This window comes from Zootoca vivipara, chromosome 5, assembly GCF_963506605.1.
Source record: "Zootoca vivipara chromosome 5, rZooViv1.1, whole genome shotgun sequence".
NCBI lineage: Eukaryota > Metazoa > Chordata > Lepidosauria > Squamata > Lacertidae > Zootoca > Zootoca vivipara.
Genome location: NC_083280.1, coordinates 21,271,492 through 21,286,772, shown reverse-complemented (window position 1 = coordinate 21,286,772; position 15,281 = coordinate 21,271,492). Strand labels below are relative to the sequence as shown.

The 15,281-nt window shown below is 43.4% G+C and overlaps 1 protein-coding gene across 3 annotated transcripts in view; it reads right to left on the bottom strand.

The window, feature by feature from the left end:
* VEPH1 (ventricular zone expressed PH domain containing 1) overlaps window positions 1-15,281 on the bottom strand; it is a 162,520-nt gene that overhangs the window by 47,608 nt on the left and 99,631 nt on the right. For all 3 annotated transcript variants that reach the window (XM_060274450.1, XM_035133536.2, XM_060274451.1), the window contains exon 11: window positions 11,173-11,307. In XM_060274450.1, coding sequence (XP_060130433.1) covers window positions 11,173-11,307 — 135 coding nt within the window. The remainder of the gene's footprint in view (window positions 1-11,172; window positions 11,308-15,281) is intronic.

Sequence of the window (15,281 nt, the reverse complement as noted above, 5' to 3'; positions counted from 1 at the left end):
GGCAATCTGAACCCACTTCCCCCCATGCTGCCTCTTAATCACACCGATACCTGATTCTTCCTCCAAGGAGCTCAAGGAAGCTTACACATGGTTCCCAGCAGTCTCCTAACTGAGCAGCTTACAGGACTAGGCCTGTTTAACCTCAGTAGAACCACGTGCCTTTTGGCCATTCTTGTTTCAACAAATTATTCCGGACCAAGGCAGATGTGCTGTGGGAAATCCATGCCTGGCTTTCCAAATATGTTTCTCTTTGGCTGACAAAGCAGTTGCATGAGCCTCCAGCCTGGATCTGGCAGAGGTGCTTAACTCTTTCCTCACAATATCTTAATAACAGTAACGTCCATCTAATGCACTGGTTTTTCTTGTAGACATTTCATAATAGCTCGGGAGGAGATTTCCATCAGGGAAACGGCACTCCACGTAGGTGGGATAGGAAAAAGTCCTAGTTTAACAAATCACGGTTTAGCATTATGCAGACTTGGGCATCAAGTGATGGGCAATGCAAAACTGCATCCTCACTAGTCTTTGGTACAAAGCACAATCCATTTTTTAAATCCCTTCGGAGCATCCATGTGCATTTTGAAAGCTACAGCGAAAGCTGGCATACGTCCAGGTTGAGGGAACTATGCCAAATAACTGATAGACAGGATGGATAAGGTCTTCCCTACCTCCTGAGTAGTTGTGACAAATGTTTAAAAATGCTATTTCAATTGGCTAGGGTAAAATGAAGCCTTTTTTAAAAAAAATCCCCAGCAAAGAGCAGTTTCTTTAACCAGACTGCCCAGCATTCTAAATTTCTCTGACTGATACAAAACATCTGGCTGTCTCTGATGAAATGTAACAGAGGAGTGCAGTTGACATGCTTTATTATGATAGGATGGACTAGTTGTAAATTAAAATAAAAACACAAAAAGCCCAGATTTATTAAATCACCATTTGCAAGTTTCCTTTGCTGTTTATTAATTTGCCTTTTCATGTTCCATTTTCCATTAAAAGGTCTTTCCCCCCCCGGAAGACCTTGCTTGAGCTGCAAAATTGGCATTCCACAACTGAAGCCAATGGAGTACAAATAATTCATGCCATAAAAACTTAAGAAGAGACCTGGATCAGACTAAAGGCCCATCTAGCCCAGCATCCTGTTCTTACAGTGGTCAAACAAATAACTCTTGGAATACCACAGCAAGACCTGAGCCCCACAGCACTCTTCCCACTTGTAATTTGCAACAGCTGGCATGTAAAGGCATACGGTCTCTGACATTGGCAGTAGTACACAGCAGTCATAGGTAGTAACCATGGATTTGCCTAATTCTCTTTTAAAACCACCTAAGTTAGTGGGTAGGGACGCAGGTGGCACTGTGGGTTAAATCACAGAGCCTAGGGCTTGCCGATCAGAAGGTCGGTGGTTCGAATCCCCGCGACGGGGTGAGCTCCTGTTGCTCAGTCCCTGCTCCTGCCAACCTAGCAGTTCAAAAGTGCAAGTAGATAAATAGGCACTGCTCCGGCAGGAAGGTAAACGGCATTTCTGTGTGCTGCTCTGGTTCACCAGAAGCGGCTTAGTCATGCTGGCCACATGACCCGGAAGCTGTATGCCAGCTCCCTCAGCCAGCAAAGCAAGATGAGCGCCACAATGCCAGAGTCGTCCACATCACTGGACCTAACGGTCAGGGGTCCCTTTACCTTTACCTTTAAGTTAGTGGGTATCACTACATTTTGTGGTGGTGCATTTCATGCTTCGATTGTGTGCTGAATAAAATGTTCCAAAAACCAAGCTCTTGCAGCCAATCAGAAGCCGCGGAAGCCCCATCGGGCGTTCGGGTTCTAAAAAAAGTTTGCAAACTGGGAAAAAATCACTTCTGGGTTTGCAGCGCTCGGGATCCAATTTGTCCGAGTTCCAGGGCGTTCGGGATCCAAGGTACGGCTGTACAGTACTTCATTTTTCCTGTTCTGAATCTTCCCACATTCAGCTTCATTGGATGTCCCCACAGTCTAGTATTATATGAGAGGAAGAAAAACTTCTCCCCATCTACTTTCTCCACACCATGCATAGCTTTATATACCCCAATCATGTTCTCTTTCCAAGCTAAAAAGCCCAAGATGTTTTAATTGGACCTTTTCTATTAGATTATTTTTGAGGTATGGTGACTAGGATTGTACACAGTGTTCCAAGCACAAACTATAGATTTGTACAATGCCCATTATGATATCGGTAGTTTTATTTTCAACCCCTTTCCCCAGGTGGGAAAAGGCCTGCAAGGCAGGGAGCAGGTCTTCCAGGAATCACAGCCAATATGTTAAAATAAGTTTAAAGGCATCAGTCTCAACTGAAATTCTTGAGTGTACCTACGGGTTCCTCCTCTGTGAGAAATATCAAGTGATACCTGCTCTGTACGTCTTGTTCTTTAAACAGTTACTGATCTGTAAGAGGACATGTCATTTGATCCCATGACTGCTAAGCTTACCGTACTTTTCCGTGTACGGCTATGTTTTCCCCTTTAAAAACCATGCTAAAAAGTGGGGGTTGTCTTATACATGGGTAGTGCATAGAGTAGTGCTCAACAATTCCATGCCATATCCCCCCCCCATTTTCTTAAATTAGTCCTCCAAAATAGAGGACATCTGTCTTATAGACAGAAAAGTACGGTACTTGGGAGTCTTTGGTGAGGAATTTGTTGAAAGTCCAAGTTCCCAGTCTGGCTACATGGACTGGTAAGATGTATCTAGTACTTGGTGTCTTCCCAATTCCATAGAATCATAGACTTGTAGAGTCGGTAGGGGGTCCCAAGGGTCATTCTAGTTCAATCCCTTGAAATGCAGGAATCATAGCTAAAGAATCTCTGACATACGGCCATCCAACCTCTGTTAAAAAACCACCAATGGAGGAGAGTCCATCACCTTCTGAGGTTTCCACTGTCAAACAGCTCTTATCACCAGAAAGCTCTTCCTAATGCATATTTAGAATTTCCCCTCCTGTAATTTGAATCCACTGGTTTAGGTCCTACACTCTGGAGCAACAGGAAGCAAGCTTGCTCCATCTTCCATGTAACAGCCTTTCCGGTGTTTGAAGATGACTATTATATCACTTCTCAGTCTTCTCTTCCCCAGGTTAAGCATACTCCGCTCTCTCAACCGTTCCTGGTAAGGCTTGCTTTCCAGACCCTTCGTCATCTTGGTGGCCCTGCTCAGCACACGTTCTAGCTTGTCAATATCCTTCGTAAACAGCAGTGTGTTTCTACAGCACTATGAGGAGGTGCAGAAATTGGTAACCCTAGAAGCAGGAATGATGTGGGACCAAAGAACTTCACGCTGACAGCATTAATACTGGCATGCAGACCGTACACGCCTCACTGTCTGCATGATTGCCTCCATACCTGCAGTGCACATATTCACGCATCCCTGCAGACTGACGGCAAAAGCTGTACAAACCACAGGGAGTGGGGGAGATCAGATTCATATCAGAAGAACATAGGTACAGATCTAATCTTTGCAAAATCTTTGATGTAGTCCAGATGATCTCTTGGAGAGCTTACATGAAAATTGTATCTCATCGCACCTGAAACTCTCTGGGCCTGTTGTTGTTGTTGTTTAGTCGTTTAGTCGTGTCCGACTCTTCGTGACCCCATGGACCATAGCACGCCAGGCACTCCTGTCTTGCACTGCCTCCCGCAGTGTGGTCAAACTCATGTTCGTAGCTTCGAGAACACTGTCCAACCATCTTGTCCTCTGTCGTCCCCTTCTCCTAGTGCCCTCAATCTTTCCCAACATCAGGGTCTTTTCCAAGGATTCTTCTCTTCTCATGAGGTGGCCAAAGTATTGGAGCCTCAGCTTCACGATCTGTCCTTCCAGGGAGCACTCAGGGCTGATTTCCTTAAGAATGGATAGGTTTGATCTTCTAGCAGTCCATGGGACTCTCAAGAGTCTCCTCCAGCACCATAATTCAAAAGCATCAATTCTTCGGCGATCAGCCTTCTTTATGGTCCAGCTCTCACTTCCATACATCACTACTGGGAAAACCATAGCTTTAACTATACGGACCTTTGTCGGCAAGGTGATGTCTCTGCTTTTTAAGATGCTGTCTAGGTTTGTCATTGCTTTTCTCCCAAGAAGCAGGCGTCTTTTATATTCGTGACTGCTGTCACCATCTGCAGTGATCAAGGAGCCCAAGAAAGTAAAATCTCTCACTGCCTCCATTTCTTCCCCTTCTATTTGCCAGGAGGTGATGGGACCAGTGGCCATGATCTTGGTTTTTTTGATGTTGAGCTTCAGACCATATTTTGCGCTCTCCTCTTTCACCCTCATTAAAAGGTTCTTTAATTCCTCCTCGTTTTCTGCCCTCAAGGTTGTGTCATCTGCATATCTGAGGTTGTTGATATTTCTTCTGGCAATCTTAATTCCGGTTTGGGAATCATCTAATCAGCCTTTTGCATGATGAATTCTGCATATAAGTTAAATAAGCAGGGAGACAATATACAACCTTGTCGTACTCCTTTCCCAATTTTGAACCAATCTGTTGTTCCATATCCAGTTCTAACTGTAGCTTCTTGTCCCACATAGAGATTTCTCAGGAGACAGATGAGGTGATCAGGCACTCCCATTTCTTTAAGAACTTGCCATAGTTTGCTGTGGTGGACACAGTCAAAGGCTTTTGCATAGTCAATGAAGCAGAAGTAGACGTTTTTCTGGAACTCTCTAGCTTTCTCCATAATCCAGCGCATGTTGGCTATTTGGTCTCTGGTTTCTCTGCCCCTTCGAAATCCAGCTTGCACTTCTGGGAGTTCTCGGTCCACATACTGCCTAAACCTGCCTTGTAGAATTTTAAGCATAACCTTGCTAGCGTGTGAAATGAGCGCAATTGTGCAGTAGTTGGAGCATTCTTTGGCACTGCCCTTCTCTGGGCCTAGTTACCCTATAAAGCACAAAACACTTAAGTGAATACTCTAGAAATCAATGGGACTAAGGCTGCAATCCCAGACTTCCTTACTTGGAAGTAAGTCACAGTGAAAGCAATACACCTGATTAGGATTGGGTATCCTCCTGCTCATGCTGCTGCTTACAGGCCCAGACTTCCGCCAAAAAGTCTGGCCCTAACAGCCTCACTGCTGGGCTCTAACAGTGACTGGAAATGACTCCATTTGGAGGGAGGTGAAGTGGGAGGGGAGGGAGGGGAGGGGAGGGTCAGCTCCCCTTCCAGCATTCTGTTTGTAGCTTTGTACATAATTGAAGTTGAACTGCATTGAAACCGACAAGTTTTCTGCTTTCAGCTTGGCTCTGTCTTTTGGCTCTAGTTTTGGCTCGTCTTTCGTAGGATGAAGATATGCAACCAATTTCAGCGATAGCCAGCTTGTGATAGGCTTCCCCCTGCTTCCTCAGCATCAGGGAATTCCCAGCAAGAGAAAATAGCCATGAAGGTTTTTTTCGTTTAAAAAAGACACAAAGCCCACTCTTCAGAAGCTCAGCTGGCAAACAGAGAGGTGGAAAGAGCTTCCAAAGTTTTCCACGAGGGATTAGCATGCTCCAGTTCTGCAAAAACGAGAGGGCTGTAGCGATAAGGAGACTCAGCACATATTTTTACAGAAAGTGAGCAACAGGACAAACTTGTGCATCTTTCTTATGAGCCCTTGTCCTGCTCATAATATGATTTGAGAGCAATAGCACTTGCTGTTGCTGCATGCATGTTTAATATTGTTGGGAAATTTTGCATGATGTATTAGAATTCTGGCCAAGAAGGATTTCACTTTCCTAAGCACTTTCCTCTCTTGGTGGTTCCCTCAGTCAAGTGCTGTGTCTCTAAAGCCCAAACTACATATTACGCAGAGTGCCACCCTCAACTTTCTGCATTGTTTAAAAGCCAAAATGAGCTTGGGTAGGCTGTGGATCGGGGAGTAAGGAAGGGAAGATTGTGAGACCTTTCCACTCTAGTCGCTTTTCAGCTCCAAATCCCTCTCCCCATGCTGCTTTGCTATCTATATATTTTACCCAAAGTTAAAGGGAAAATCTAGCAGGTCAAAGCATCACTGGGATGTGTGTGTTTTTGAGCTGAAAGCAGCAGGAAATAAGTGAGGAAGCTTCTCTCCCAATGTCCTATGCTCAGATACAACCCCTACAACACCCCATACGGTTAAGAGCAAGGGTGGTGAATGTTGAACAAGGCTTAGCATATTAGCATGCTATATTAAACTAGGAGATGGACAATCCTTGGTCAAATTTTTGCTCAGATGTAAAGTTTACTGGGTGACCATGGTCAGCTCATTATCTCTCAGTCTAACCTACTTTGCAGGATAAAATGAAGGAGTGGAGTAGAAATGGATGCTTTTTGAAGAAAGGGCAGGATAGATTTTAAAATTATGATAAAACTACTACCGTACTATTTTATTTATTGGACTTCTGTCCTACCCTTCCTCCCAAAGGAGCCCAGGATGGAAAACAACAAAGTAGGAAAATAAAATGAAAACAATAAAGAACATATCTTTTAAAAAATTAAATGGCAGGTTCACAACTAGAACTTGCAAGGTTGCAGAGAACAGTATCCTTCAGATTCCTAGATTTACTCATTAAATGCATGGGTGAATAGGAAAGTTTTTTAATTCCTCCTGGATGCTAATAATCACGAGAGAGGGGGACACAACGCACCAGGGGTGATTTCCACAAACAGGGAAATGCCACTGAGGAAGCTCTGCCATAGGTCAGTGCCAACCAGGCAATACTCACTCCACCAACAGAGCTTCCACTGCTGTAGGTCCTGAAATGGTTGATGCTGGGGAAGGTAAGCACTTCGTGTCCCAAGCCATTCAAGGCTTTGTATGCTAGTAAAGGTAAAAAAGGGTAAAGGACCCCTGGATGACTAAACCGCTTCTGGCAAAATGGAACACCGTGATGGAAGCCAGAGTGCATGGAAATGCCATTTCCCTATTTATCTACTTGCACTGGCATGCTTTTGAACTGCTACCGGTAGGTTGGCAAGAGCTGGGACAGAGCAACGGAGGCTCACTCCGTTGCGGGGATTTGAACTGCCAACCTTCTGATCGGCAAGAGGCTCAGTGGTTGACCACAGCACCACCTGCGTTCTACTACAACTACTACATCCTTGTCTTGGGCCTGGTAGCAGCAGCTACTACTGCTACTAACTCATGGAACTCAGTCAAATGTTTAGCAGCAAATATAATGAAATCTCTTTCACTGAGATTTCCAAAGATACTTCAGTCCTCTCAATAAGAATGCAAAGGATTTTTTTTTTATCCCCCCCTCTCAAAAACTCAAAGCCAGACATTATTTCCTTGTCCTATTTTAAACTTCTCTTCAAAGGAAACCTCACCCAAACTTTTTCTAAGCAGAAAAAACATGTGACTTGATCTGATTGCTTTAAATTCAGTCCCACGTCGAATGCTTCTACTCCCATCTCTTGTCATGAGGCCTTTCCAGCACAGCTGGAAAGTTAGAATTGGAGGAGTGAGGATTGCTTCAAAAATGTCCCAACATGGCATTAGAAGTATGCTTGTTCCCTGAGCAGTTTTGCTGTTTGCTGCTGTTTATTTCACTGTGTTTTTATGTAAGCAAGCAGCTCTGGACACAAAAGGAGTCTCTTGTTTGTAGAAAAATATTTTTTACTTATAACATTTTTGTTCAATTTGTGGGGACATTGGGAGGACTTAAATTATTATTTTTGAATGTGATGGTCAGTCCTACAGCAGTTTAGCCTCATTCAGATTAAAGTTGCTATTTCCTGGTCTTCATGTTTCCTGGATCTTTTCTAAACAAAATAAAAAAAAATTCCTTCCAGCAGCACCTTAAAGACCAACTAAGTTTTTATTTTGGTATGAGCTTTCGTGTGCATGCACACTTCTTCAGATACATGCACACGAAAGCTCATACCAAAATAAAAACTTAGTAATTATGGTGCTGGAGGAGACTCTTGAGAGTCCCATGGACTGCAAGAAGATCAAACCTATCCATTCTTAAGGAAATCAGCTCTGAGTGCTCCCTGGAAGGACAGATCGTGAAGCTGAGGCTCCAATACTTTGGCCACCTCATGAGAAGAGAAGAATCCTTGGAAAAGACCCTGATGTTGGGAAAGATTGAGGGCACTAGGAGAAGGGGACGACAGAGGACGAGATGGTTGGACAGTGTTCTCGAAGCTACGAACATGAGTTTGACCAAACTGCGGGAGGCAGTGCAAGACAGGAGTGCCTGGCGTGCTATGGTCCATGGGGTCACGAAGAGTCGGACACGACTAAACGACTAAACAACAACAACAACAACAAGGTGCTGCTGGAAGGAATTTTTTTATTTTGTTTCAACTACGTCAGACCAACACGGCTACCTACCTGTAACTGGATCTTTTCTGTCAATGAAAGTTTTAGAAAGCATCTCTCCTTGCTTGATTTCAATTTTGCAATTTAAAGTTAGGGTTGTGTGTGTGTGTGTGTGTGTGTGTGCAGTTTTTCTTTTTCTAAAGAAAATTATAGGTAGTGGTAGTTAAGATTTACTTCAAATATTTTTTTAAAAAATCCATGCTGGTCATGTGCATGAACCCCAATTAAAGGCTAATAGCTTTGACCAGAAATCTTTTGCTTTGCTTTGAAACAGAATTCTTTGCCATCTTTGAAATTGCAATTGCTTTGAAGCAGGGATATTTTTAAAGGGCAAAGGCTGACAGGACAGAGCATGCACAAATCATTACCCCTGCAGAGTCAGTGCCATAGCCCACAATTACGTGAATTTGCAAAAGGCAGCTAAACAATACATTATGGCAGCTTCTTCTTATTCTCCTGTTTCAAACTCTTCTCTCTCTTCTTGTAAATAAGAGCCAAAGCCAAATACCATCTTCATTTTCCATCCAGATATCAATTGCATGTGCAAGGGATTATGGACAAAACCCGACGACCTTTCAAAAAACAGTACAGAGGACATCTATGCAAGCACTGCCAAGTTCAGAAACTTATTAAACTTAGTTTACGCAATACGATAGAAGTGTATAAAAGTATTCATGGCATGGATCGTGGACAGAGAAAAGTCCCTCTCCACTTTATGATTATTAATAGAATTACTATTATTTGAATTTGTATACTGTCCATCATCCGAAGATAACAGGGCGGTTCACAACAGATAAATACAAAATGAGAAAACAAAATATATAATAAATCAAACCGGAAAACCCCTCCCACGTTTAAAAGGTCGTTGTTGTTGTTGTTTAGTTGTTTAGTCGTGTCCGACTCTTTGTGACCCCATGGACCAGAGCACGGCAGGCACTCCTGTCTTCCACTGCCTCCCGCAGTTTGGTCAAACTCATGTTCGTAGCTTCGAGAACGCTGTCCAACCATCTCGTCCTCTGTCGTCCCCTTCTCCTAGTGCCCTCAATAGAAGGTTTAATTAGCTAAAGGCTGGTTATAGAGGAACACTTTGCCTAGTGCCTAAATATATGTAATAAAGGCGCCAGGCGAGCCTCCCTGGAGAGAGATTATTCCACAAATGGGGAGCCACACCAGAAAAGACCTGCTCTCGTGTTGCCACCCCTTGGACCTCTTGTGGAGGGAGCCCACAAGGAAGGGCCTCAGATGATGATCACAGGCAGTCCTTGAGAACTTAGGGACATCAAATTACACCGAATGTTGGAAGATTCAGAATAGACAAATGAACGTACTTCTTCAAACAGTAAAAATATGGGATTCGCTCCTGCCCAAAATAGTGAGGACCACCAACTGGGATGGCGTTGATGAATTCATAGAAGATATGGCTATGTTCCACCTTCATTGCCAGAGTCAGTATAGTTCTGATGCCAGTTGCTCTCCCTTGTGGTGGCAGAGATTTTACCTTCCTGACAAGCAGCGAAAAGGCAGACACAGAGGAAGAAGAGACAGACGGTGAGGACCTCCTAAGGGAGGGGGGGAGGAGAAGCAGTGAGCAGCAGTAATTTGACCCCTGTACACAGAGAGAACGAGAGGCTGGCCAGGGTGAGAACAGGATGCTGGATCAGATGGGACACTGGCCTGATCCTGGAGGCTTTTCTTATGTTCTAACATCCTCTTCCACTATGCCCCAGTCATGGAGGATGGGCCTGTTGGTTGGTATTAGCCATGATGCCTAAATGATCAAAGGCAACCTGCCTCTGAACAGCATTTAAAAACAAGAGACGCTGCAAAAATTAAAAAGGAGACAAGCTCTGCATGCAAGCTCACATGTATGTGTCTATATAAAAGTACATTATTTGCAAAAGTTCACTCTGATATTATGTCAGTCAGACAAATGGCCAAGACAAGCATACTTCACAAAAGGATATCCTTCCTCTATCATTCTGGACAAACCCATACGCTTTCCTTCCTTTTCAGTCTCCAAAAGGTGATCAAAATAACAGCATGTTATGTGGACAAAAAAAAGTCCACATGCAATATTTGCTACCCATGGAGCAGAGAAAGAGACCGTGCCCTCTCCCATGTGGTGCTGTTAAAAGTAACACCTTTCTGTTCCCAGTTTTATATTTGCGAAACATGTGAAACGAAATGTATGCTACGTCCCTTTAAGCTTTTGACTTTATCTGAATTTTATACCCTCTTAACATGCTTAGCTACACCACTCCCAGTACTTCTCTGTCCTTTCTAGGGAGGTCATATCTAGGGATTGTTGTTGTTTAGTCGTTTAGTCGTGCCCAACTCTTCATGACCCCATGGACCATAGCATGCCAGGCACTCCTGTCTTCCACTGCCTCCCGCAGTTTGGTCAAACTCATGTTCGTAGTTTCGAGAACACTGTCCAACCATCTCGTCCTCTGTCATCCCCTTCTCCTTGTGCCCTCCATCTTTCCCAACATCAGGGTCTTTTCCAGGGAGTCTTCTCTTCTCATGAGGTGGCCAAAGTATTGGAGCCTCAGCTTCAGGATCTGTCCTTCCAGTGAGCATATAGGGATAACAGCATCCAATTGATTCTCCCCATTTCCTCAGTTTTAATTATATCCATGCTCTTATTTACAACCATGCTTCAAGAAGCCCATCTTGTCTCAGAGGCTTCCAGCATTCACACATAAACTCCACAGCCAATGGTCCATTAAAATTTCACTATTTCACTATAATCCTGAGCAGCAGCATTGATTTGTGATCTCTGTCCAGATCCGGTGGCTACTGCACTGATCTATCATATAGTAATGTGCATGAATGCTCTCGGGGGGGGGGGAGAGAAGAGAAATACCTTTTGGTGTGGAAATGTAGACTGAACCATTGCAGTTTCGAAGCTGTGTGTTCCCTTCAGCTGGGTTTTCTCCCACAAGGCTTTCAAGGCTTGCACTGAATTATTTTGCATGGAGAAAGCTTCTGGGAACAAGCTCTGCTGGGCAATATTGAAAGAAGAAAGCTTCATGAACAGTGTTTTTTCTCCCCAGACAATTAATACAAAATACAGGTTAGAAAAGTTCTGACATGCAGCCCAGTTAATTATTTGGTGACTTCCCAAAACTTTCAGAGTCGATAGCCAAAAGAAACAATCCTAATAATTTTTGTATTGGGGAGAAAGCAGTGAGACAATGGATAATTTAAACCTTTCCCCCTCTCATGTCTTTCTGAGGCTCAAGCTAAGGAAGCTGAGGTACATGCAGGTATGGCAACCCCGTCCTCAACACATTATAATTGATTCAAGCAACCTACACCAGGCATCCCCAAACTGTGGCCCTCCAGATGTTTTGGCCTACAACTCCCATGATCCTCAGCTAACAGGACCAGTGGTCAGGGATGATGGGAATTGTAGTCCAAAACATCTGGAGGGCCGAAGTTTGGGGATGCCTGACCTACACTATACAGGTGAAACTCGGAAAATTAGAAAATCATCGAAAAGTGCATTCATTTCAGTAATGCAACCTAAAAGGTGAAACCAATATATGAGATAGATGCATGACATGCAAAGCAAGATATGTCAAGCCTTTATTTGTTGTAATTGTAATTATTTGTCGTTAGGCAGGTCAATTATAAATGGAATGTAATTAATGGAATGTAATAGTGATATTTATTTTTGTTTATATTTGTATTATTATAACTATTTGTTTTATTACTGTGGAATTTCCAATTTATTAAAATTTATTAAAATAAAATAAAAAATAATAAGTTGCATTACTGAAATAAATGCACTTTTGGACGATATTCTAATTTCTCGAGTTTCACCTGTACATAGCTTACACCCATCTGTTATCATGCTTTCCTCAATACTGATTTTTATCTGTATTTAACTATTTCACCTTATTATTTTTCCCAAGACCAGGTTTTAACCTTATTCTTCAGTGAACTTGCTGGAGTATACTAGCTTCATTCATCAATGGTGTCTTTGCTCCTTGCACCACCACCCCCAATTCAACATTCTTTCCACATTAGCTCCTCCAATATACACTTCCTTTTCATATTCTTTCTTTCCTTTATTTGATTCAATTAATTCTCTGTTCTGTTCAAATTCACTCAGATGCTTCAGTCCTTACTTCAGTTCCTCTACTGATGTAGTTCTATATCCTTAACACACAAACCACAAGTTTCTCCTACCCTTGGCTCCTAAAATCTGCCTGGAGGAAGAAATATATTTTCTGATGTCTCAGAGACTGCTTCTGTGGGACCTTTGGCAGAGTGCACACAATTACCTAAATAAACATTCAGTTTTTAGCCTCAGGTTAACTGTAAATAGATGAGACATTCAAATGAAGTGTGCGACTTAAGTTTTGCTGAATCATTGCCACAGTACATGAATGCAAATGGAAATATTCCAATGGGTGTTAAGCTACTGGCTGATTGGTGCTCTTGGGATTCATGTTAGTCCTGTTTCTTCTGCTTTGGCCAAGCATAATAGTCATGCCACAGCTCAATAGCAGGATTTGTGAATGGCAGGAGTGTCAATTTGTGATTGACAGGAGTATCAACAGTAGTGACAGGCAGGGGTAATTAAGGAGGAAGGAGAAGGCTGTGAAGAGCTTCCGAGAGGAAAAGAAGCTTTCAGTTTCTGTGCCTCATGCTTTCTAGATTCAAATACCTGGTGAACAGGTCATGTTATTAAACACTGCACAGCGTAAATAAATGCCAGCTATAACTTTGCGTGGCCAGGCAAAGACCCCCCCGACCCCAGGCGGCCCCCGGGAGGAATAATGGCTCATGACAACGTGTTATGGGATTAAAATTGGCCACAACTTTATTCAACTTTCAGATGTAGGGAGACCTTGGCTTAGGCATTGGCGTTTATCCCTCCCAGCCCCTGTCCGGGGATCTGGGGAACACCAGGGTTATCCAAACTGCGTGGAGGTTGGGCTGGCTCTGGAAAATGTATGTTTAAGCAGAGAGCCCACCCCCCCATTTTGCTGCAACGCAGGGGAGAGCACTGACAACCTAACGGCGTGTGGCCAGTGCCTCCCTTCCACACAACCCCTTTAACGTGGAACCCTGGGATTGCCGCCGCAGGGGGGGGGCATGGGTCATCACTTTACCCCCCCCCCCACCCAATTTAGGGAAGATAGACTAAAGAATTCCGCCCAAGGCCTGAAACCGCCAAAGTTGTGACATTTTGCAAAACCTGCTAATGCAGGGAAATTCCTTCCCGGTCCTTCAACAGCAACCATCAGTGACCGTAGCAGTGCCCGCATACCTGTAAAGAAGTTAACCTGCAAAAGGAAGGTGTAAACTGAGGGAGGGCAGGGTGGGAGAAGCTCTGGAGCTGACTGAGGACTCCCAGGTAAGTTCCACCCTCTATTGTGTGTGCAGGGCGGTCCTACGGTAACCCTACCTGGTCAACTCCCCTGGCAACACCCCCCCAACTGGGATTGGTTAACTGTCTGAGGTTAGGTGGGAACCTCCAGGTATCCAGCTTGGGGAGGCAAAACTGGGCTGAATTGCCGGGGATCATGTAGGATCGAGGGGCTGCATGTGACCCCGCAAAAAGCGACCCCCATTTGAGGTGGGGAGCAGTCATTATTGTGTGAGGACAGCCCCATGTCAGAGAAGACATCTCTATAGTGGTGCAATTTCAGTGCCAGAGAGGCAAATAAATTCGTGTGTACGGGTGAGTGGAAGAGATTCAAAGCAAGATTGTATGACCTTCTCTTTGCTATATTGAAGATTTACGGCACAGTCCTGTACTCAGAAGTAAGTACCACTGGATTCAGTGGAGCTTAATTCATATTTCCCTTGCTGGCGATTAAGTACTATTGAACTTAACAGACCTTGCACCTGAGTGGGTATGTATACCACCACATTATAAATTGCCAAAATGCAATGTATTTTAAAATCACTTTTTAAAAATTACTTTAAATATATATAGATAGATATATAGGTGCTTCAGAGGAATATCGTGATCTTCAGTGGGGCGTTGTGAGGGGCGGGGGAGGACAACTCTGCCTCCTTCCTCTGGTGCCTTTGTGTCTTGATCATTTAATTTGTCTCTGAATTAGGATATGTAAGAATAAAATGGAGTTTGACAGCACTGAAATTGGGTTGGGATTCCTGGACTAATGCGCAGACCGGCTCTCTTCCTGCACACTGCCCTTCCCTTCAGTGGGAACGGAATACTGATATTGAGCCGTGTTTTGCTTTTCATTTGCACAGCCTGTTATTCATACTGCATTTAGACTATTGCGTAGATAGGAGTCAAAATATGAGAGCTGGAATCATCACATGGTAAAAAGAAAATCCATCAAGAATATTAACATTGTTTGGAACGGGCCACAATTTCCATTTTATTACAACTTGCATGCAAAAGCAATTTAGTCGGTCTTTATCCTTTTCCAGCATGCTTGCAAAATCAAGTAAAATGTTGTGAAATAATTAAAATAAAATAAAAACCCAAACCAGCAGAAGCAGCATACAGTACAGTTAAAGCTAAAGGCATGTTAAACAGCATTATTAGCAGACGAAAAATCTCAATAATGACAATCCTGGATGTCTGAAGTAGACATAACACTGGCCCCCTGAAAAATGTAGATTGCAAATCAGTAACTCACATACCTGCCCCCATTTCTGGTGCAATTCCCCATCCATTGCCCTGTTGGTATTAATGGTTTCATGCTAGACCAATGCCAACTGTGGTTAATACAAGGACCAAAGTTCATTGTAAAACCTCAGTTTGCAAGCCCTTTCCAAATTCTGCCTTACAAGGAAAGCATACAGGTGATACTCGGAAAATTAGAAAATCGTCAAAAAGTGCATTTATTTCAGTAATGCAACTTAAAAGGTGAAACCAATATATGAGATGGATGCATGACATGCAAAGCAAGATATGTCAAGCCTTTATTTGTTGTAATTGTAATTATTTGTCGTTAGGCGGGTCAATTATAAATGGAA